This window comes from Nerophis ophidion, linkage group LG26, assembly GCF_033978795.1.
Source record: "Nerophis ophidion isolate RoL-2023_Sa linkage group LG26, RoL_Noph_v1.0, whole genome shotgun sequence".
Lineage (NCBI taxonomy): Eukaryota > Metazoa > Chordata > Actinopteri > Syngnathiformes > Syngnathidae > Nerophis > Nerophis ophidion.
In genome coordinates, this window is record NC_084636.1 from 3974283 (window position 1) to 3999922 (window position 25640).

The 25640-nt window shown below is 39.1% G+C and overlaps 2 protein-coding genes across 2 annotated transcripts in view; one reads left to right on the plus strand and one right to left on the minus strand.

Moving 5' to 3' along the window:
• The window catches only part of nme7 (NME/NM23 family member 7), an 86259-nt gene extending 72108 nt beyond the window's left edge, over positions 1-14151 (plus strand). Inside the window, exons 11-12 of the mRNA XM_061888310.1 lie at positions 4708-4815; positions 14033-14151. Of these exons, the coding sequence (XP_061744294.1) occupies positions 4708-4815; positions 14033-14065 (141 nt within the window). The 3' untranslated portion in view covers positions 14066-14151. The remainder of the gene's footprint in view (positions 1-4707; positions 4816-14032) is intronic.
• Positions 14087-25640, minus strand: part of atp1b1a (ATPase Na+/K+ transporting subunit beta 1a) — a 61642-nt gene continuing 50088 nt past the window's right edge. Inside the window, exons 3-6 of the mRNA XM_061888311.1 lie at positions 24743-24898; positions 20041-20216; positions 15046-15126; positions 14087-14990 (exon numbers count right to left, since the gene is read on the minus strand). Of these exons, the coding sequence (XP_061744295.1) occupies positions 14733-14990; positions 15046-15126; positions 20041-20216; positions 24743-24898 (671 nt within the window). The 3' untranslated portion in view covers positions 14087-14732. The remainder of the gene's footprint in view (positions 14991-15045; positions 15127-20040; positions 20217-24742; positions 24899-25640) is intronic.

Below are 25640 nucleotides of genomic sequence, written 5' to 3' on the forward strand. Positions count from 1 at the left end.
CCCTCCATCAGTGTGTGAATGTGTGTGTGAATGGGTAAATGTGGAAGTAGTGTCAAAGCGCTTTGAGTACCTTGAAGGTAGAAAAGCGCTATGCAAGTACAACCCATTAATCATTTATTTTATTCATCATTCAATGTGGTCTTCCACATCAGTAAAATCGCCTTTCACGTCATTTATTGTGGCCCACTACGTCACTCAATGTGGTCTCTTACATCATTAAAGGTGGACAACCATTTATAGTAGTATGCCACATAATTTAGTGTGGTCTTCCACATCATTTATTGAAGTACGGCAAGTCATTTAATGTGGTTTTGCACTTCATTTATTGTAGTCTGCCACATAATTTAGGGTGGTCTTCCACATCATTTATTGTAGTTCGACACGTCATTTAAAGTGGCGAGCCACATCAATTAATATGGTCTTCCACATCATTTATTGTAGTCCGCCACGTCATTTATGTGGCGAGCCACATCAATTAATATGGTCTTCCACATCATTTATTGTAGTCCGACACGTCATTTAAAGTGGCGAGCCACAACAATTAATAAGGTCTTCCACATCATTTATTGTAGTCCGCCACATCATTTAATGTAGTCTTCCAAATCATTTATTGTGGCCTGCTACATCATTCAATGTGGTCTCCCACGTCATTTAAAGTGGCCAACCATGTCATTCAAAGTGGTCTTCCACATATTTCAAGTGGCCTTCCACATTTAACGTGGTCTTCCACGACATTTACAGTGGCCTGCTACATCATTCAATGTGGTCTCCCCGTCATTTAAAGTGGCCAAACATGTCATTCAATGTGGTCTTCCACATCAGTAAAATCGCCTTTCACGTCATTTATTGTGGCCCACTACGTCACTCAATGTGGTCACTTACATCATTAAAGGTGCCGCTTCATTTAATGTAGTCCGTCAAGTCATTTAAAGTGACCTTCCACATCAATTAATGTGGTTCTCCACATAATTTATTGTAGTCTGCCACATCATTTATAGTGGCCTGCCACTTCATTTATTGTAGTACGCCACATCATTTACTGTGGTCTTCTACATTATTTATCATGGCCCGCCACATCATTTGTTGTAGTATGCCACATCATTTAAGGCAGTCTTCTACATCATTTATTATGTCTCGTCACGTCATTTATTGTAGTACGCCACATCATTTAATGTGGTCTTCCACATCATTTATTGTAGTACGGCAAGTCATTTAATGTGGTTTTGCATTTCATTTATTGTAGTCTGCCACATAATTTAGGGTGGTATTCCACTTCATTTATCGTGGCCCTCCACTTCATTTAATGTTATTTAAGGTGGTCTTCTACATCATTTAATGTGGTCTTCCACATCATTTAACGTGGTCTTCCACATCATTTAATGTGGTCTTCCACATCATTTATTGTAGTACGGCAAGTCATTTAATGTGGTCTTCCACGTCATTTAATGTGGCCAACCATGTAATTTAAAGTGGTCTTCCACATAATTAAAGTGACCTTCCACGTCATTTAATGTGGTCTTCCACATCATTTATTGTAGTACGGCAAGTCATTTAATGTGGTCTTCCACGTCATTTAAAGTGGCCAACCATGTCATTCAAAGTGGTCTTCCACATAATTAAAGTGACCTTCCACGTCATTTAATGTGGTCTTCCACGTCATTTAAAGTGGCCAACCATGTCATTCAATGTGGTCTTCCACATCAGTAAAATCGCCTTTCACGTCATTTATTGTGGCTCACTACGTCACTCAATGTGGTCTCATACATCATTAAAGGTGGACAACCATTTATTGTAGTCTGCCACATAATTTAGAGTGGTCTTCCACATCATGTTGTAGTTCACCACGTCATTTAAGGTGGCCTGCCACATGAATTAATGTGGTCTTCCACATCATTAATTGTAGTTCACCAGGTCATTTAATGTGGTCTTGCACTTCATTTATTGTAGTCTGCCACATAATTTAGTGTGGTGTTCCACATCATTTATTGTAGTCCGCCACGTCATTTAACGTGGTCTTCCACTTCATTTATTGTGGCCCTCCACTTCATTTAATGTCATTTAACGTGGTCTTCTACATCTTTTATTGTAGTCCGCCACTTCGTTTAATGTGGTCTTTCACATCATTTGTTGTAGTCAGCCTTGTCATTTATTGTAGTCCGTGGTCTTGCAGTTCATTTATTGTGGCTTGACACTTCATTTATTGTAGTCTGCCACATAATTTAACGTTGTCTTCCACGTTTATTTTGGCCTGCCGATTCCTTTAATGTAGTCTGTCACGTCATTTAAAGTTGCCTTCCACGTCAATTAATGTGGTCTTCCACATAATTTATTGTAGTCCACCACATCATTTAAGGTGGTCTTCTACATCATTTATTGTGGCCCACCACGTCATTTATTGTAGTACGCCATGTCATTTAATGTGGTCTTCAACATCATTTATTGTGGCCCGCCACTTCATTTATTGTAGTACGCCACATCATTTAAGGTGGTCTTCTACATCATTTATTCTGGCCCGCCACTTCATTTATTGTAGTACGCCACGTCATTTAACGTGGTCTTCAACATCATTTATCTTGGCCCGCCACTTCATTTATTGTAGTACTCCACGTCATTTAAGGTGGTCTTCCACGTCATTTAAAATGGCCCGCCACTTCATTTATTGTAGTGCGCCACATCATTTGTTGTAGTCCGTCGCGTCATTTAAAATGGCCTGCCGCATCAATTAACGTGGTCTTCCACATCATTTATTGTGGCCCACCACTTAATTTATTGTAGTACGCCACATCATTTAACGTGGTCTTCAACATCATTTATTGTGTCTCGCCACTTCATTTGTTGTAGTACGCCACGTCATTTAATGTGGTCTTCTACATCATTAATTGTGGCCCGCCACTTCATTCATTGTAGTCCGCCACGTCATTTAACGTGGTCTTCCACGTCATTTATGGTGGCCCGCTGCTTAATATATTGTAGTCCGCCACTTCATTTAATGTGGCCCGCCACATCATTTGTTGTAGTCTGTCGCGTCATTTAAAGTGGCCTGCTGCGTCAATGTGGTCTTCCACATTTATTTTGGCCCGCCACATCATTTATTGTAGTTTGTCACATCATTTATTTTGGCCTGCCATGTCAATTAACATGGTCTTCCACATCATTTATTGTGGCCCACCACTTCATTTATTGTAGTACGCCATGTCATTTAACGTGGTCTTCAACATCATTTATTGTGTCTCGCCACGTCATTTGTTGTAGTCCACCACATTTAATTTGGTCTTCCACGTCATTTATTGTGGCCCGCTACTTCATCTATTGTAGTCCACCACGTCATTTAAAGTGGCCCCCCACTTCATTTATTGTAGTGCGCCACGTCATTTAAAGTGGCCCGCCACATCATTTGTTGTAGTCCGTCGCATCATTTAAATTGGCCTGCCGCGTCAATTAATGTGGTCTTCCACATTTATTTTGGCCCGCCACATCATTTGTTGTAGTTTGTCACATTTATTTTGGCCTGCCCCGTCAATTAACATGGTCTTCCACATCATTTATTGTGGCCCGCCACTTCATTTATTGTAGTCCGCCACGTCATTTGTTGTAGTTTGTCAAATCATTTATTTTGGCCTGCCCCGTCAACTAATATGGTCTTCCACATCATTTAATGTGGCCCACCACATTTTTTGTTGTAGTCCGTCGCGTCATTAAAATTGGCCTGCCGCATCAATTAACGTGGTCTTCCACATAATTTATTTTTTGCCTGCCACATCATTTATTTTGGCCTGCCTCGTCAATGTGGTCTTCCACATCATTGTGGCCCGCCACTTCATTTATTGTAGTCCGCCACATCATTTAACGTGGTCTTCCATGTCAATTATGGTGGCCTGCCGCGTCATTTATTGTAGCCCGCCACATCAATAAAAGTGGTCCACCACTTCATTTGTTGTAGTCCATTGTGTCACTTAATCTGGCCTGCCGAATCAAAAACCTTAGTTTACCACATCATTATTGTGGCCCGCCGCATCATTTATTGTAGTTCGCCACGTCATTTAACGTGGTCTTCCATGTCAATTATTGTGGCCCGCCACTTCATTTATTGTAGTCTGCCACGTCATTAAAAGTGGCCCGCTACATCATTTGTTGTAGTCTGTTGCGTCATTAAAATTGGCCTGCCGCATCATTTAATGTGGTTTAGCACATCACTATTGTGGCCCGCTGCGTCATTTATTGTAATCCGCCGCATCATTTAAAGTGTTACCACGCATCATTTAATGTGGCCCTCTGAGAGTAGCCACCATTGAGACATGTCCGTCCAAAAGAGTTTGCCAGTCCTGCAGGGGTTCAGCGGGACTACTTTCAGACTCAAGTCCAGCATCATGACCACGACCCGAGTCTTCTTCTCACGCTGCTTTTGCCAATATTCCACTCACTGTAAGCTCATGTTTATTTAGTTTTATTTTGTTAAATGACGCAACTTCCTTTTGACTCTTAAGTGCTTAAGTGCTGTGTTTAATATTCCTATATTCAAACAGTGTTACTGTTCAAACTGGAATGTCAGTGTGGCCCAAAATATGGAATATACTTAAGTGAAACCCCTGTCTTGTTTTTAATGAACACTTAGCCCTACTAGGCTACTGTGCAGTGATGTTGGACATGAAGATGTTTCTGGTGTAGAAAGTTCCAGAAGCTAATTGTGAGTTTGTCCTCCTGCTGCAGGAGATCGCGCGCCACCTTCGTCCCGCCACGCTGCGTGCCATCTACGGCACCGACAAAGTCAAGAACGCCGTCCACTGCACGGACCTTCCGGAAGACGCCGTGTTGGAGGTGGGTGTGGTGGGAATACTCCCGTTGTACACCTGGGGCCGCGCCAAACTCACCTGTTGAGGCCCGCAAGACACAAATACTACTTACAAAGTACTACTCATTAAAAAAGGGACTAAAAGAGAAAACGGGGGAAATGTAACAAGAAGTTGCAAGAACATCAAGCTGCCATGCAGAATGTTTTTTTTTAAAACTGACATTGCTCAAAACATAATAATGAATCAAAATCAATGATTGACATATTCAAAGCTCCAATTAGGTCACAGCAAAAGTTCAACTTTGAAATATTTTTGGGGGAAATGTTTGCGTATTTTGTGTTGGTCATATATAAATAAAAAAAGTTTTATAAAACAGACATACAAAAAAACATTAAAAATAATGTTAACTTCTAACCGAGGGATAGACCTGAAGTTGATTAAAAATGTTAAAAAGAAAAAAAAAGGTATGTTGTTTTGGTTTTTTTCCAGAAATTTTAGCGTGATTTTTTTTTTTTTTTTTTTTTAACTGTCATTGCTTAAAAAATATTTTTAAATTTTATTTTTGAGTCGTAACAAAAAAAAATTTTTTTATAAAACAAACATACAAAAAAACTGGAAAAATAATTCAAACTCATAATGGAGGGATAGACCTGAAGTTGATCTCCAGACTTAAAAGAAAAGGTATGTTCTTTTGGATTCCCAGAAATTTTAGCGTGATTTTTGTTTTTTTAAAACTGTCATTACTCAAAAGATAATAATGAATCAAAATCAATGTTATGGATGATTGACATAATCAAGACTCCAATTAGGTCACATCAAAAATTCAACTTTGAAATATTTTTGGGGGAAATGTTTGCGTATTTTGTGTTGGTCATATATAAATAAAAAAAGTTTTATATAACAAACATACAAAAAAACATGAAAAATAATGTTAACTTCTAACCGAAGGATAGACCTGAAGTTGATTAAAAATGTTAAAAAGAAAAAAAAAGGTATGTTTTGTTTTTTTCCCAGAAATTTTAGCGTGATTTTTTTTTTTTTTGAAGTTTTATTGCTTAAAAAATATTTTTTTATATTTTTATTTTTGAGTCGTAACAAAAAAAAAGTTTTATAAAACAAACATACAAAAAACATGAAAAATAATTCCAACTCATAATGGAGGGATGGACCTGAAGTTGATTAAAAATGTTGAAAAGAAAAAAAAAGATATGTTCTTTTGTTTTTTTCCAGAAATTTTAGCGTGATTTTTTTTTTTTAACTGTCATTGCTTAAAAAATATTTTTCAATAATTTTATTTTTTAGTCGTAACAAAAAAAACGTTTTATAAAACAAACATACTAAAAACATGAAAAATAATTCAAACTCATAATCGAGGGATAGACCTGAAGTTGATCTCCAGACTTAAGTGTTAAAAATGTTAAAAAAAAAAAAAAAAAAAGTATGTTCTTTTGGATTCCCAGAAATTTTTGCGTGATTTTTGTATTTTTAAAACTGTCATTACTCAAAACATAATAATGAATCAAAATCAATGTTATGAATGATTGACATATTCAAGGCTCCAATTAGGTCACATCAAAAATTCAACTTTGAAATATTTTGGGGGGAAATGTTTGCGTATTTTGTGTTGGTCATATATAAATAAATAAAGTTTTATAAAACAAACATACAAAAAAACATGAAAAATAATTCTAACTTATAACCGAGGGATAGACCTGGAGTTGATTAAAAATGTTAGAAAGAAAAAAAAAAAAAGGTATTTTCTTTTGGTTTTCCCAGAAATTTTAGCGTGATTTTAGTTTTTTTTTACAACTGTCATTGCTTAAAAAATATTTTTTAATATATATAATTTTTAATCGTAACAAAAAAAAAGTTTTATAAAACAAACATACAAAAAAATATGAAAAATAATTCAAACTCATAATCGAGGGATAGACCTTAAGTTGATCTCCAGACTTAAGTGTTAAAAATGAAAATAAAAGAAAAGGTATGTTCTTTTGGATTCCCAGAAATTTTAGCGTGATTTTTGTTTTTTTAAAACTGTCATTACTCAAAACATAATAATGAATTAAAATCAATGTTGTGAATGATTGACATATTCAAAGCTCCAATTAGGTCACATCAAAAATTCAACTTTGAAATATTTTTGGGGGAAATGTTTGCGTATTTTGTGTTGGTCATATATAAAACAAATATACAAAAAAACATGAAAAATAACTCAAACTTATAACTGAGGGATGGACCTGAAGTTGATTAAAAATGTTAAAAAGAAAAAAAAGGTATGTTCTTTTGTTTTTTTTTCCAGAAATTTTAGCGCAATTTTAGTTTTTTTTAAAACTGTCATTGCTTAAAAAATATTTTTTTATATTTTTATTTTTGAGTCGTAACAAAAAAAAGTTTTATAAAACAAACATACAAAAAAACATGACAAATAATTCCAACTCATAATCGAGGGATGGACCTGAAGTTGTTAAAAATGTTAAAAAGGAAAAAAAAAGGTATGTTGTTTTGGATTCCCAGAAATTTTAGCGTGATTTTTGTATTTTTAAAACTGTCATTACTCAAAACATAATAATGAATCAAAATCAATGTTGTGAATGATTGACATATTTAAAGCTCCAATTAGGTCACATGAAAAATTCAACTTTGAAATATTTTTGGGGGAAATGTTTGCGTATTTTGTGTTGGTCATATATAAATAAAAAAAGTTTTATAAAACAAACATACAAAAAAACATGAAAAATAATTCTAACTTATAACCGAGGGATAGACCTGAAGTTGATTAAAAATGTTAAAAAGAAAAAAAAAAAAGTTTTCTTTTGGTTTTCCCAGAAATTTTAGCGTGATTTTAGTTTTTTTTTAAACTTTCATAGCTTAAAAAATATTTTTATTTTTGAGTCGTAACAAATAAAAAAGTTTTATAAAACAAACATACAAAAAAACATGAAAAATAATTCAAACTTATAATGGAGGAATAGACCTGAAGTTGATCTCCAGACTTAAGTGTTAAAAATGAAAAGAAAAGAAAATGTATGTTCTTTTGGATTCCCAGAAATTTTAGCGTGATTTTTGTTTTTTTAAAACTGTCATTACTCAAAACATAAAAATAATAATGAATCAAAATCAATGTTATGAATGATTGACATATTCAAGGCTCCAAATTCCACTTGGAATATGAAAGTTAAATAAGAAAATATTTTAACTTATTTTTAACACTTTTATGTGATTTGTATTTATTTTTTCTCAAAAATAATGAATCAAAATCAATGTTATGAATGATTGACATATTCAAGGCTCCAAATACTCCAAATTCCACAAAGAATATGAAAGTTAAATAAGAAAATATTTTAACTTATTTTTAACACTTTTATGTGATTTTAATTTTTTTTTCTTCAAAAATAATAATGAATCAAAATCAATGTTATGAATGATTGACATATTTGAGGCTCCAAATACTCCAAGTTCCACATAGAATATGAAAGTTAAATAAGAAAATATTTTAACTTAGTTTTAACACTTTTATGTGATTTTTTTTTTTTCTTTCTCAAAAATAATAATGAATCAAAATCAATGTTATGAATGATTGACATATTCAAGGCTCCAAATACTCCAAATTCCACTTGGAAGATGAAAGTTAAATAAGAAAATATTTTAACTTATTTTTAACACTTTTATGTGATTTTAATTTTTTTTTTCTCAAAAATAATAATGAATCAAAATAAATGTTATGAATTATTGACCTACTCAAGGCCCAAATGACTTCACATTAAAAAAATCCACTTTGAAAGATTTTTGGGGGGAAATATTCAAGGGGAACTGCATTTTTGGGAGTATTTTGTCTTTCCTTTTACATTCATGAGAGACAAGAGCACACATGCCTTTTTTTTCAAAGATTTTAAAGATGGTAAAAAAAAAAAACGCTTGGAAGATGAGTCAGCCTTGTAGCCTTCAAGCCTTTCTGATGATTTTACGGAGCGTAGATGGTAAAATCCCTAAATTCCTTGCAATAGCTGGTTGAGAAATGTTGTTCTAAAACTGTTTGACTATTTGTCAACAAAGTGGTGACCCCTCGCCCCATTTTTGTTTGTCAATTACTTAGCATTTTATAGCCAATCATGGCACCCACCTGTTCCCAAATAGCCTAAATAAGTGTTTGATGAGCATTCCTCAACTTTATCAGTATTTATTGCCACCTTTCCCAACTTCTTTGTCATGTGTTGCTGGCATCAAATTCTAAAGTTAATGATTATTTGCAAAAATATTTTTTTTTATCAGTTTGAACATCAAATATGTTGTCTTTGTAGCATATTCAACTGAATATGGGTTGAAAAGGATTTGAAATCATTGTATTCTGTTTATATTTACATCTAACACAATTTCCCAACTCATATGGAAACGGGGTTTGTAGTACAGGGGTGTCCAAACTTTTTCCACCGAGGGCCGTACACTGAACAATCTAAGCAAGCGGGGGCCATTTATTTTAAAAACCAATACAATATATGTATAAAAAATAGACATTAGGCCTCCACTCAGGCTTGATCACAAAGGGGTTTGGTAAAAAATAAAATGTTAAAAATGTGTCAGTATTCAGTATTATTATTCAAGTTTTAAATCTCTAGATCAACATTAGGTCTATCTGTCAATACGACGTTTTTAAAGATTTACGCTGTATGCTCTTTTTGTCAAAGAAAACCATGTTTTTTATTAAAATGCAATATTTTCACCCAATAAAATTTTGAAGTAGTATATTTGAGATTATATAATAATTGGAGCCGTAAAAAGGTAAAAAACTCATAACACCATTGATTTTATTCATTATTATTTTTTGTGCAATGACACTTAAAAACAAAACACACTGATCCAAAAGGGTCCTACTCATTAAAGTGTTAAAAAAACAACAAAATATATATATTTTTTTACTGTTTACTTTTAACACAATGGTCTCGAGATCAACTTCAGATCTATTCGTCAATTATAATTAGGGTCCGCCCTGCCCATGGCAAAGGACTCCACAGGACCCTATTGAAACTGGTGTTTTATTATTATTATTATTCTTTATTTTACTGCACCTTCGCCCCCTAATTTGACCCCCTTAACATGCTTCAAAACTCACCAAATTTGGCACACACATCGGTACGGTGGACCTTCCCAACCTATTAAGCAACCAAACCCCAAAAATGAAAATTGCGCGCTAGCGCCCCCTAGGAAGAGACAAAAAACATACTGCTTGTAACTTCCGTTAGGAATGTCGTAGAGACATGAAACAAAAACCTCTATGTAGGTCTGACTTAGACCTAAATTTCCAATTAGAAACGTCTATACCTAAAATTAACAGAAATTTTGCAAAATTTTCGCAAAAAATGCTATTTTTGCCTCTGAGCTGTAATTTGATCCCCTTAAAATGCTTCAAAACTCACCAAACTCGGCACACATATCAAGACTGGCAAAAAATGCGATTTAGTGAAAAAAACAAACCCCAAAACTAAAAAATGCGCCCTAGCGCAATTTTTTTATAAAACACAGAGGCCCGGGATCGGGAACCTTTTTGGCTGAGAGCCATGAAAGCCAAATATTTTAAAATGTATTTCCGTAAGAGCCGTATTACATTATTAACAACAATTACAACTGTCAGGTTCAAACACCGAGGACATCTATTAAACAAGACAAGAAGCAAGGAATTAAACAGAGACAGGAATCGATTTAGCTCAATGAGGAGAGAAACCTGTAGACCAATTCTACGCCTCCTTGTTCATTTGGACTTTCCCAGATTACAACAACTAAATGTGTGCATCTCCTATTCTTTTTAATAACATTGTTATTCTGAAGTCAGCTATACTTTTGACCGTTAATGCGACTTCTTGAACAGGTGCATTAGAAACGGATAGATAAATTAAAATGCATGAGAATGTTTTATATTTTGAAGAATACCAGCAGAATTATTAGATACTTATCCTGGTAAGCAACGTCAGCTAAGATTTATCCGAGAGCCAGGTGCGGTCATCAAAAGAGCCACATCTGGCTCTAGAGCCATAGGTTCCCCACCCCTGTGTTAGGCCCTTCTTTTAAAAAAAAACAGCTCAGTTTTTTTACATAGCAAACACAAAATATGCAACATTTTACACAAAGAATATCTCAAAGTGGAATATTAAATGTGACGTAATTGGAGCCTTGAATAAGTCAATAATTCATAATGACATAGATTTTGATTCATTATTATTTTTTTAAGAAAGAAATAGCCTGCATGGCAGCTTTGTGTTATTCGAGTAAACATTGCAACATTTTCTTGTTACATTTCACCTGTTGGCTCTTTTATAACACTTTTTATGTTTGTTTTATTTATTTTTTTAATAGTATTTTTACAGTGTGCCGTGGGTCCGTTAAAAAAATGATCTGCGGGCCGCACTTTGGACACCCCAGTATTAGTAGATAGTACAGTACAGTACATATTTCGTACAATTCACCACTAGATGGTGACACCCCAATAAGTTTTTCAGTCGGGGGCCTTAAAGGCCTACTGAAATGAGATGTTCTTATTTAAAGGGGGATAGCAGCTCCATTCTATGTGTCATACTTGATCATTTCGCGATATTGCCATATTTTTGCTGAAAGGATTTAGTAGAGAACATCGATGATAAAGTTGGCAACTTTTGGTCGCTAATAAAAAAGCCTTGCCTGTACCGGAAGTAGCAGACGATGTGCGCGTGACGTCACGGGTTGTGGAGCTCCTCACATCATCACATTGTTTACAATCATGGCCACCACCAGCAAGAGCGATTCAGAGTCATACTTGACCATTTTGCGATATTGCCATATTTTTGCTGAAAGGATTTAGTAGAGAACATCGATGATAAAGTTGGCAACTTTTGGTCGCTAATAAAAAAGCCTTGCCTGTACAGGAAGTAGCAGACGATGTGCGCGTGACGTCACGGGTTGTGGAGCTCCTCACATCATCACATTGTTTACAATCATGGCCACCACCAGCAAGAGCGATTCAGAGTCATACTTGACCATTTCGCGATATTGCCATATTTTTGCTGAAAGGATTTAGTAGAGAACATCGATGATAAAGTTGGCGACTTTTGGTCGCTAATAAAAAAAAAAGCCTTGCCTGTACCGGAAGTAGCAGACGATGTGCGCGTGACGTCACGGGTTGTGGAGCTCCTCACATCTGAACATTGTTTACAATCATGGCCACCACCAGCAAGACCGATTCAGAGTCATACTTGATCATTTCGCGATATTGCCATATTTTTGCTGAAAGGATTTAATAGAGAACATCGATGATAAAGTTGGCAACTTTTGGTGGCTAATAAAAAAGCCTTGCCTGTACCGGAAGTAGCAGACGATGTGCGCGTGACGTCACGGGTTGTGGAGCTCCTCACATCTGAACATTGTTTACAATCATGGCCACCACCAGCAAGAGCGATTCAGAGTCATACTTGACCATTTCGCGATATTGCCATATTTTTGCTGAAAGGATTTAGTAGAGAACATCGATGATAAAGTTGGCAACTTTTGGTCGCTAATAAAAAAGCCTTGCCTGTACCGGAAGTAGCAGACGATGTGGCGTGTGACGTCACGGGTTGTGGAGCTCCTCACATCTGAACATTGTTTACAATCATGGCCACCAGCAGCCACAGCGATTCGGACCGAGAAAGCGTCAATTTCCCCATTAATTGGCGCGAGGATGAAAGATTGGTGGATGAGGAAAGTGAGAGTGAAGGACTAGGTAAAAAATAAAAAGATGAGGACAGTGGGAGTGATTCAGATGTTATTAGGGGGCGGCATGGCGTAGTGGGTAGAGCGGCCGTGCCAGAAACCTGAGGGTTGCAGGTTCGCTTCCCACCTATTGACATCCAAAATCGCTGCCGTTGTCCTTGGGCAGGACACTTCACCCTTTGCCCCCGGTGCCGCTCACACCGGTGAATGAATGATGAATGAATGACTGGTGGTGGTCGGAGGGGCCGTAGGCGCAAACTGGCAGCCACGCTTCCGTCAGTCTACTCCAGGGCAGCTGTAGCTACAGATGTAGCTTACCACCACCAGGTGTGATTGAATGATGGGTTCCCACTTCTCTGTGAGCGCTTTGAGTATCTAACAATAGAAAAGCGCGATATAAATCTAATCCATTATTATTATTATTATTAGACACATTTACTAGGATAATTCTGGAAAATCCCTTATCTGCCTATTGTCTTACTAGTGTTTTAGTGAGATTATATAGTTGTACCTGAAAGTCGGAGGCGTGTGGTGACTGCCAGTGTCTCTGAGGGAAGAGCCGACTTAATACCACAATTTTCTCACCGAAACCTGCCGGTTGACATGTGGTAGGGAACCATGTTCGATTGACCGCTCTGTTCCATATTAAAGCTTCACAGTCATCTTTACTAACAATAGGAAAGCGCGATATAAATCTAATCCATTATTATTAGACACATTTACTAGGATAATTCTGGAAAATCCCTTATCTGCCTATTGTCTTACTAGTGTTTTAGTGAGATTATATAGTTGTACCTGAAAGTCGGAGGGGTGTGGTGACTGCCAGTGTCTCTAAGGGAAGAGCTGACTTAATACCACATTTTTCTCACCGAAACCTTTCTGGTTGACATGTGGTAGGGAACCATGTTCGATTGACCGCTCTGTTCCATAGTAAAGCTTCACCGTCATCTTTCGGGAATGTAAAAAAATGACTGTGTTTGTGTTGCTAAAGGCGGCCGCAATACACCGCTTCCCACCTACAGCTTTCTTCTTTGACGTCTCCATTATTCATTGAACAAATTGCAAAATATTCAGCAATACAGATGTCCAGAATACTGTGGAATTATGCGATTAAAACAGACTACTTATAGCCATGATTTGTACTGGAAGATGTTTGCTACAACCCATGATGTCACGCGCACGCGACGTTTTCAACAGGACACTTCGCGGGAAATGTAAAATTGTAATTTAGTAAACTAAAGCGGCCGTATTGGCATGTGTTGCAATATTTCATCATTGATATATAAACTATCAGTAGGCCTCCAAAAGGTCAATAAAAGTATCAAAATGGTTTGCACAGCCCGGAGTGTGAAAAGGAGCCTTTTTAGAAAAGTCTCATGACCCGCCTCAGATCTGACGGGAACACAAGAAACAAAGGCTTTGTTTAGCGGGGGGGCGGGGTGGGTGGGTGCACTGTTGACCCGTCCAGCTGGTCTGGGACATAAAGCCTCCTTGTTAGTCCACCTGACCAACCTGGTGGTCCACAGGTGCAGTACTTCTTCAAGATCCTGGACGGATGAGGACAAAAGAGACACACCTGCCACCTTTTTTGCCTTTTTATTGTTTCAGCCAGATGAAATAAAGTGACCAGAAGACTCCCGACAAAGTGTTTTTTTTTTTTTGTTTTCTTTTTTCTTTTCACATCTACGGCCTCGCCTCGGATATATTCTTTCCACTTTGGTATCGGATTGAAACATTTTGAAACAAAAAAATAAAATGTACAACTGCATAAATATAAAACTCTTCCAGCGTCGGACGTGGCTAAAACATTCCGAGCCCGCGTGGACTAAAAACCTAGAAGGGGGGGGAAAAAAAAACACAGCAAAATAAAGAAGTGATGGGATCCTTTCCGAGGAGGTTGGAGCTACCATATTTGAGTTAGTCGGAGCAACATTAACACGCACACGCACGCTAGAAGCCGACCAGACAGGAGAAATTACTAGAAGCCGACCAGACAGGAGAAATTACAAGACACGCAGACGTCAGTAGTGATGGAGTGGCAGTTTTCCATGTAGAATAAATATGTTGCTATGGCTACGGGACGCACAGACGGGTGAAGCACACGCAGCTCCTGCAGATTACGGCGGTGGCCTTTTTCTAATATCAATTGCTTCTAAATCGGACTTGCTTTTTTTTTTTTTGTTTCCGTTGTGTTTAAAGCGCCGGCGCGCTGCTCGGGGGTGGAGGTCACGACTTGATGGTGAACTTGATGTCGAAGCGTCCTTGGTAGCGGTCTTTCTCGCTGTACTTGATGTTGGCGCCGTAGACCTTGCACTCCACGCGCACCTCCTGGTTGAGGGTGAGGTTGAGGAACTTGATGGCCACCAGGGGCTGCAGGTAGTGGGGGTGCAGCTGCTTGCCGTAGTACGGGTAGTAGCGCAGGGGGAAGTGGCCGTTGAAGCCCAGGTAGCTGATCTCGCCCACCTTGCCCGCGTCCTCCTCTTTCTGCCGGGAGCACGGGGCGTTAGTTCTGGGGAGCTGGAGGGGGCGTGGTACTCACCTTGTTGGTGCAGAAGATGGGGATGGCGTTGGGCTGCGTTCTGTTGGCCAGAGACTCTGGTAGCGCGTTGGTGGACGGAAGCTGGAGTCAAAGAAAGGAGACGCACTTTACTTCATTGAAAACATTTATTCAACTTTTTTTTTTTTTTTCCCCAAATCTGTCTTTATGGCAGGGGTCACCAAAGCGGTGCCCGCTGGCCTGTTCTAAAAATAGCTCAAATAGCAGCACTTACCAGTGAGCTGCCTCTATTTTTAGGGTCCGCCCTGCCAGCAAAGGACTCCATGTCCTTTGCCATGGCAAGGACCCTATTGAATCTGTAGCGTTTTATTATTATTAGGGTCCGCACTGCCAGCAAAGGACTCTGTCCTTTGCCATGGCAAGGACCCTATTGAATCTGTAGCGTTTTATTATTAGGGTCCGCCCTGCCAGCAAAGGACTCCATGTCCTTTGCCATGGCAAGGACCCTATTGAATCTGTAGCGTTTTATTATTCTTTATTATTATTCTTTCTTCCGCACCTACGCGCTGCAACTTCACCCCCTTAACATAATTCAAAACTCACCAAAGTTGACACACACGTCGGTCTACCGTGACACCACAACATATTAAGCAACCAAACCCCAAAAATCAAAATTGCGCGCTAGCGCCCCCTAGGAAGAGATTAAAAACAGACTGCTTGTAACTTCCGTTAGGAATGTCGTAGAGACATGAAACAAAAACCTCTGTGTAGGTCCGACTTAGACCTACATTTCCAATCAAAAATGTCTATACCTAAAATCAACAGAAATTTTGCAAAAACTCATTCAAAGCAAAATTTTCCCAAAAAATGCTATTTTTGCCTCTTTGAGCTGTAATTTGACCCCCTTAAAATGCTTCAAAACTCACCAAACTTGGCACACACATCAGGATTGGCAGAAATTGCTATCTAATGAAAAAAAAAAAAAAAAAAACTCTAAATTGCGCTCTAGCGCAATTTTTTAATAAAACACAGAAAAAACTGCTCCGAGGAAGAAAACAAAGACAAAATTGCTTGTAACTTCCGGTAGGAATGCCGGAAAGACATGAAACAAAAACCTCTATGTAGGTCTCACTTAGACCTACATTTTAATAATTGACAGCCTGCAGAAAACATCAACAGGAAGTTGGCAATTACCCCTTCAAAATAAAAGTTTTGTGAAAACCCGTCACCATTCTTCAAAAGTTATCTCCTCTGAGCGCGTTTGTCGTTTCGGCTTCAAACTCGCTCAGGAGAGAGTTTGAACCCTTCTGATTAAAAGTATAGATCAAATTTTTGATAAGTTTTAAGGTTTTGATTTTACGCGCCTTCAAAGAACCCCTGCGCAAAGTTTCCTAAAAAATGTCCTTTTTGCCTCTTTGAGCTGTAATTTGACCCCCTTAAAATGCTTCAAAACTCACCAAACTTGGCACACACATCAGGACTGGCAACAATTGCGATCTAGTGAAAAAACCAAACCCCAAAACTCAAAATTGTGCTCTAGCGCCCCCTAGGAATACAACACAGACAAACTGCTCCTAGGAAGAAAACAAAGTCAAAACTGCTTGTAACTTCCGGTAGGAATGTCGTAGAGACATGAAACAAAAACCACTATGTAGGTCTGACTTAGACCTACATTTGAATAATTAACATACTTTGGCAAAAATCAACAGGGAGCTTGATATTTTCACTTCAATACAACAACTGCATTACTTTCACAATGCATTAAATAGTGGCAGCAAGGCATCTCCTGCCGTGGGGCTCGGGGACAGCAACCCAAGGCGCGCTCGCACCTTCGCACCCTAATTTGACCCCCTTAACATGCTTCAAAACTCACCAAAATTGACACACACATCGGTATGGAGCGGCAGACCAACTTATTAAGCAACCAAACCCCAAAAATTAAAATTACGCGCTAGCGCCCCCTAGGAAGACACAAAAAACAGACTGCTTGTAACTTCCGTTAGGAATGTCGTAGAGACATGAAACAAAAACCTCTGTGTAGGTCTGACTTAGACCTACATTTCCAATAAACACTTCTATACCTACAATCAACAGGAAGTTGGCAAAAACCCCTTCAAAACAAATTTTTTACAAAATATGCCTTTTTTGCCTCTTTGAACTGAAATTTGACCCCCTTAAAATGCTTCAAAGTGCAAGTTAAAGCTATGCTATGCCAAGCGAAAGCCATTTATCAACAACATCCAGAAACTCCAATCACTAATTTGACCCCCTTAACATGCTTCAAAACACACCAAATTTCACACACACATCAGGAATGGTGAAAATTGCCATCCAATAAAAAACCAAACCCCAAAAATGAAAATTGTGCTCTAGCTCCCCCTAGGAAAAAAAATGACAAAACTGCTTGTAAATTCTGTTAGGAATGTCGTAGAGTGATGAAATAAAAACTTCTATGCAGGTCTGACTAAGATCGGGACTCGGGACACGGCGGCGGCGGCGGCGGCCAACGGCGGACCCGACCAACGCTGCTTGCAGCTTTAATTATTATTATTCTTTATTATTCCGCTCCGTCGCGCCCCAACATCACCCCCTTAACATGCTTCAAAACTCACCAAAGTTGACACACGCGTCGGTCTACCGTGACACCACAACATATTAAGCAACCAAACCCCAAAAATGAAAATTGCGCTCTAGCGCCCCCTAAAAGGAAACAAAAAACAGACTGCTTGTAACTTCCGTTAGGAATGTCGTAGAGACATGAAACAAAAACCTCTGCGTAGGTCTGACTGAGATCTACATTTCCAATAAAAAATGTCTATACCCAAAATCAACAGAAATTTTGCAAAAACTCATTCAAAGCAAAATTTTAGCAAAAAATGCTATTTTTGCCTCTTTGAGCTGCAATTTGACCCCCTTAAAATGCTTCAAAACTCACCAAACTTGGCACACACATCAGGACTGGCAGAAATTGCAATCTAATGAAAAAAAAAAAAAAAAAAACTCAAAATTGCACTCTAGCGCAATTTTTTAATAAAACACAGAAAAAACTGCTTCCAGGAAGAAAACACAGACAAAACTGCTTGTAACTTCCGGTAGGAATGCCGGAAAGACATGAAACAAAAACTTCTAGGTAGGTCTGACTTAGACCTACATTTTGATAATTGACATCCTTCGGCAAAAATCAACAAGAAGTTAAAAATTGCCCCTTCAAAATAAAAGTTTTGTGAAAACCCGTCACCTTTTTCAAATCGACACTCCTCCCAGTGCGTTTGTCGTTTCGGCTTCAAACTCGCACAGGAGAGAGTTTGAACCCTTCTGATTAAAAGTATAGATCAAAGTTTTGATAAGTTCTCAGGTTTTGATTTTACGCGCCTTCAAAGAACCCCTGCGCAAATTTTCCTAAAAAATGTCGTTTTTGCCCCTTTGAGCTGTAATTTGACCTACTTAAAATGCTTCAAAGTGCAAGTTAAAGCTCTGTTATGCAGACCGAAAGCCATTTATCAACAACATCCAGAATCGCCGATCTGTAATTTCACCCCCTTAACATGCTTCAAAACTCACCAAATTTTGCACACACATCAGGACTGGCAATAACTGCCAACTAACAAAAAACCAAACCCCAAAAATCGAAATTGCGCTTAGCGCCCCCTAGGAAAAAACCCAGACAAAACTGCATGTGACTTCTGTTAGAAATGTCGTATAGACATGGAATAAAAACCTCTATGTTGGTTTGACTAATATCGGGACTCGGGACACGGCGGCGGCGGCCAACGGCGGACCCGACCAACGCTGCTTGCAGCTTTAATTCTAATTGTATTTATTTACTAGCAAGCTGGTAATAGGACGGCCAAAAACAACAGATACACAAGATCTTTGTTCCCTCAGCTGTTGACTTTATAAAAGAGCTTTTTAAAAAACTCAACGTGTGATGATTAGTTTTTATTGTGTTAAAATTTTTTGGGGGTTTTTAGCTCAATGCCTTCATGATGGCTTGTATTTTATGTATTTCGTACCTTGTTTTTACTGTTTTTACTTGTTTTAAGGACTACTGCTGCAAACCAAATTGCCCATCGGGGACAATAAAGATTTTCTAAGTCTAAGTTATACCCCGGAAGTCCTGTGGGGAGTGCTCAGAGAGTATGGGGTATCGGACTGTCTGATTGTGGCGGTCCGCTCCCTGTATGATCAGTGTCAGAGCTTGGTCCGCATTGCCGGCAGTAAGTCGGACACGTTTCCAGTGAGGGTTGGACTCCGCCAAGGCTGTCTTTTGTCACCGATTCTGTTCATAACTTTTATGGACAGAATTTCTAGGCGCAGTCAAGGCGTTGAGGGGTTCCGGTTTGGTGACTGCAGGATTAGGTCTCTGCTTTTTGCAGATGATGTGGTCCTGATGGCTTCATCTGGACATTTTTAATTCTAAGAGAGACAAAACTCCATTCTTGTTCAGCCCTTCTCACTTTTTCTAAGTTACTGCCAAGGATGAAATGATCCATTTTAACAGTTACAGCAGTAGCATCTCATGACCCACAATGCACTTCTGCCATGACCCTCCCCTGCCGAATTCTTATTGGTTGACGTGTGTGTGACGATTGCTGACATTTTCTTCCTCTCTTCCGCAAATGAGTTAAATAATATTATTAGATATTTCACGGTAATATGTTGATACTTTCACACATAAGTCACTCCGGAGTATATGTTGCACCCCCGGCCAAACTATGAAAAAAAACTGCGACTTATAGTCCGAAAAATACGGTACACCTGTCTTGACCTCTCTCTCTCTCTCTCTCTCTAAATATGTATGTATGTATAAAACTACATTAGATATATTTATAGGCAGCAAAGAGCCACTCACATTACCTTCATCGTTAGCCGACTTTTGCTAAAGTTTATTTATGACTTAGAATGCATACAAATAGAACATATGTGTGTTGTTGTCCTACATGAGGATGGTGCATGATTAACAAAAAGTGCAGGTCCCCTTTAAGTTGTGTGGCTCCCCCAGAAGGCTGTGCTTCACCTGGGGCCCCACAGCCTCACCTGGGGCCTGAAGTTGACGATCCTGTTGAGCTTGGTGATGATGCAAGGTCTCCCCTGGCTGAAGCCGAAGCTGGGGTCATCAAGGCCGGCACAGACCTCCAGGTTGGACTTCCTGAAGCGGCAGGCTTTGCGTACCTCATTCTCCATGATGCTGCGCTCCTTGTAGGAGGAGTCATCTGCAGGGTGGACACACCTGTGTTACACCACTCTTCTACACCTGTGTTACACCACTCTTCTCATGTACACCTGTGTTACACCACTCTTCTCATGTACACCTGTGTTACACCACTCTTCTACACCTGTGTTACACCACTCTTCTACACCTATGTTACAGTACTCTTCTCATGTACACCTGTGTTACACCACTCTTCTACACCTGTGTTACACCACTCTTCTACACCTATGTTACAGTACTCTTCTCATGTACACCTGTGTTACACCACTCTTCTACACCTGTGTTACACCACTCTTCTACACCTATGTTACAGTACTCTTCTCATGTACACCTGTGTTACACCACTCTTCTACACCTATGTTACAGTACTCTTCGCATCTACACCTGTGTTACACCACTCTTCTCATGTACACCTGTGTTACACCACTCTTCTACACCTATGTTACAGTACTCTTCTCATGTACACCTGTGTTACACCACTCTTCTACACCTGTGTTACACCACTCTTCTCATGTACACCTGTGTTACACCACTCTTCTACACCTGTGTTACACCACTCTTCTCATCTACACCTATGTTACACTACTCTTCTCATCTACACCTGTGTTGACTACTCTTCTCATGTACACCTGTGTTACACCACTCTTCTCATCTACACCTGTGTTGACTACTCTTCTCTTCTCATGTACACCTGTGTTGACTACTCTTCTCTTCTCATGTACACCTGTGTTGACTACTCTTCTCATCTACACCTGTGTTGACTACTCTTCTCTTCTCATGTACACCTGTGTTGACTACTCTTCTCATCTACACCTGTGTTGACTACTCTTCTCATCTACACCTGTGTTGACTACTCTTCTCTTCTCATGTACACCTGTGTTGACTACTCTTCTCTTCTCATGTACACCTGTGTTGACTACTCTTCTCATCTACACCTGTGTTGACTACTCTTCTCTTCTCATCTACACCTGTGTTGACTACTCTTCTCTTATCTACACCTGTGTTGACTACTCTTCTCATCTACACCTGTGTTGACTACTCTTCTCTTCTCATGTACACCTGTGTTGACTACTCTTCTCATCTACACCTGTGTTGACTACTCTTCTCATCTACACCTGTGTTACACCACTCTTCTCATCTACACCTGTGTTGACTACTCTTCTCTTCTCATGTACACCTGTGTTGACTACTCTTCTCATGTACACCTGTGTTGACTACTCTTCTCATGTACACCTGTGTTGACTACTCTTCTCATGTACACCTCTGTTGACTACTCTTCTCATGTACACCTGTGTTGACTACTCTTCTCATCTACACCTGTGTTGACTACTCTTCTCATCTACACCTGTGTTGACTACTCTTCTCATCTACACCTGTGTTGACTACTCTTCTCTTCTCATCTACACCTGTGTTACACATCTCATCTACACCTGTGTTACACCACTCTTCTCATCTACACCTGTGTTGACTACTCTTCTCATCTACACCTGTGTTACACCACTCTTCTCATCTACACCTGTGTTGACTACTCTTCTCATGTACACCTGTGTTGACTACTCTTCTCATCTACACCTGTGTTGACTACTCTTCTCAAGTACACCTGTGTTGACTACTCTTCTCATGTACACCTGTGTTGACTACTCTTCTCATGTACACCTGTGTTGACTACTCTTCTCATGTACACCTGTGTTGACTACTCTTCTCATGTACACCTGTGTTGACTACTCTTCTCATCTACACCTGTGTTGACTACTCTTCTCATCTACACCTGTGTTGACTACTCTTCTCATCTACACCTGTGTTGACTACTCTTCTCATCTACACCTGTGTTGACTACTCTTCTCTTCTCATGTACACCTGTGTTGACTACTCTTCTTATCTACACCAGTGTTACACATCTCATCTACACCTGTGTTACACTACTCTTCTCATCTACACCTGTGTTGACTACTCTTCTCATCTACACCTGTGTTACACCACTCTTCTCATCTACACCTGTGTTACACATTTCATCTACACCAGTGTTACACTACTCTTCTCATCTACACCTGTGTTGACTACTCTTCTCATGTACACCTGTGTTGACTACTCTTCTCTTCTCATGTACACCTGTGTTGACCACTCTTCTCATCTACACCTGTGTTACACCACTCCTCTCATCTACACCTGTTACACATCTCATCTACACCTGTGTTACACATCTCATCTACACCTGTGTTGACTACTCTTCTCTTCTCATGTACACCTGTGTTGACTACTCTTCTCATGTACACCTGTGTTGACTACTCTTCTCATCTACACCTGTGTTACACCAATCTTCTCATCTACACGTGTTACACATCTCATCTACACCTGTGTTACACTATTCTCATCTACACCTGTGTTGACTACTCTTCTCATGTACACCTGTGTTGACTATTCTCATTTCATGTACACCTGTGTTGACTATTCTCATTTCATGTACACCTGTGTTGACTACTCTTCTCATCTACACCTGTGTTACACATCTCATCTACACCTGTGTTACACATCTCATCTACACCTGTGTTGACTACTCTTCTCTTCATGTACACCTGTGTTGACTACTCTTCTCTTCTCATGTACACCTGTGTTGACTACTCTTCTCATGTACACCTGTGTTACACCACTCTTCTCATCTACACCTGTGTTACACATCTCATCTACACCTGTGTTGACTCTTCTCATTTCACGTACACCTGTGTTGACTACTCTTCTCATTTACACCTGTGTTGACTATTCTCATTTCATGTACACCTGTGTTGACTATTCTCATTTCACGTACACCTGTGTTGACTACTCTTCTCATGTACACCTGTGTTGACTATTCTCATTTCATGTACACCTGTGTTGACTACTCTTCTCATGTACACCTGTGTTGACTATTCTCATTTCATGTACACCTGTGTTGACTATTCTTCTCATGTACACCTGTGTTGATTACTCTTCTCATGTACACCTGTGTTGACTATTCTCATTGTACACGTGTTGACTATTCTCATTTCATGTACACCTGTGTTGACTATTCTCATTTCATGTACACCTGTGTTGACTATTCTCATTTCATGTACACCTGTGTTGACTACTTTTCTCATTTCACGTACACTTGTGTTGACTATTCTCATTTCATGTACACCTGTGTTGACTATTCTCATTTCATGTACACCTGTGTTGACTACTTTTCTCATTTCACGTACACTTGTGTTGACTATTCTCATTTCACGTACACCTGTGTTGACTACTCTTCTCATGTACACCTGTGTTGACTATTCTCATTGTACACCTGTGTTGACTATTCTCATTTCATGTACACCTGTGTTGACTACTTTTCTCATTTCACGTACACCTGTGTTGACTATTCTCATTTCATGTACACCTGTGTTGACTATTCTCATTTCATGTACACCTGTGTTGACTACTTTTCTCATTTCACGTACACTTGTGTTGACTACTTTTCTCATGTACACCTGTGTTGACTATTCTCATTTCATGTACACCTGTGTTGACTATTCTCATTTCATGTACACCTGTGTTGACTACTCTTCTCATGTACACCTGTGTTGACTATTCTCATTTCATGTACACCTGTGTTGACTACTCTTCTCATGTACACCTGTGTTGACTATTCTCATTTCATGTACACCTGTGTTGACTATTCTCTTCTCATGTACACCTGTGTTGACTATTCTCATTTCATGTACACTTGTGTTGACTACTCTTCTCATGTACACCTGTGTTGACTATTCTCATTTCATGTACACCTGTGTTAACTACTCTTCTCATGTACACCTGTGTTGACTACTCTTCTCATGTACACCTGTGTTGACTATTCTCATTTCATGTACACCTGTGTTGACTACTCTTCTCATGTACACCTGTGTTGACTACTCTTCTCATGTACACCTGTGTTGACTATTCTCATTTCATGTACACCTGTGTTGACTACTCTTCTCATCTACACCTGTGTTGACTACTCTTCTCATGTACTGATAGTCCCCTGTCCTCAGTGACATGTTACATAACAATCTCTCACACTTTTACTGACGCCATCACAGCTGTGCTAACCTAGCATGATGCTAACACGTAACGTTAGCTTGTAGCTCACATAGCTATGCTAGTGTTGCAAACCAAGCACATAGTTGGAATGTAATGTTAGCATGTAGCTACCATAGCTATGCTAGTGTTGCTAACCTAACATGTGTAATGTTAGCATGTAGCTCACATGGCTATGCTAGTGTTGTTAACCTGACATGTGTAATGTTAGCATGTAGCTCTCATGGCTATGCTAGTGTTGCGAACCTAACGTGTATTGTTAGCATGTAGCTCACATAGTTATGCTTGTTATGCTAACCTAGCATGATGTGAAATTACATTAGCATGAAGCTCATATAGCTATGGTTGTTATGCTAACCTTACATTAGTGCCAACTTAGCATGATATTAAAATGCAGTGTTAGCATGTAGCTCACATAGCCAGTGTGGCTAACGTTTGCGACAAATGACAACTTGCCATCACAGTCCTCAAAGGTGCGAGGGTCGTCCTGGACGTCGTCGCTGTACAGTTCCAGGAACTTCCCCATGCTCGCCACGTACTTTTCGTAGGTTTTGGGGTCGCTCATGCTGAAGGAGATCTCCATCTTCTCCGAGCGTGGTAAGTGTGACAGACCTGAGAGGGGGAGGTGGGGTGAGTCGGGATGCTAAAGATATCGCTCATGTGATATCACAATGGAATGTCTTTTTGAGGTAAAAAAAAGACAAATGCAAAAAGTTGACCTTGGGATTTATTCCCATCTAGTTAGTATCCACCAGGTCTGTAGGCAACAATACATCTAAAAGTTAGTCCAGAAATTCACCCAATAGCAGGAAGTGTAGCCTTGATTTTCAAAATAAAACTCCCTGGGTTTGCCAGGCAGCAGAACAGTCTGTGGAACACTCTCCCTGAGGGAACCACAGACTGTGAATGTTTTTTTTAAAAAGGCTTTAAAACCCTTCTTTTTTAAGAAAAAAGCCTTTTTTTTAACATATATGCATACTAGTTCTTGCAATTAGGTTGTTCTAGTTTTTAGTTTTTATTATCGAGAAGAGCCAGATAAGGTGGTTCATGCATTTGGTCAGGATGCCGACCAGGAGGAGGCCACAGGGAAGACCCAGGACACGTTGGGAAGACTATGTCTCCCGGCTGGCCCGGGAACGCCTCGGGATTCCCCGGGGAGAAGGAAGTTTGGGTTTCCCTGCTTAGGCTGCTGCCCCCGTGACCTGACTCAGATAAGCAGAAGAAGATGGATGGATCTTTTTATTTTTTGTAACACTTTAAGGATGTTTGCTCAATGTAAAGTGCTTTTTACGTAAAAAATATATTATTATTTTCTAAACATTCATCTTTTTCCCCTCTAAAGGTGCTCACGTCG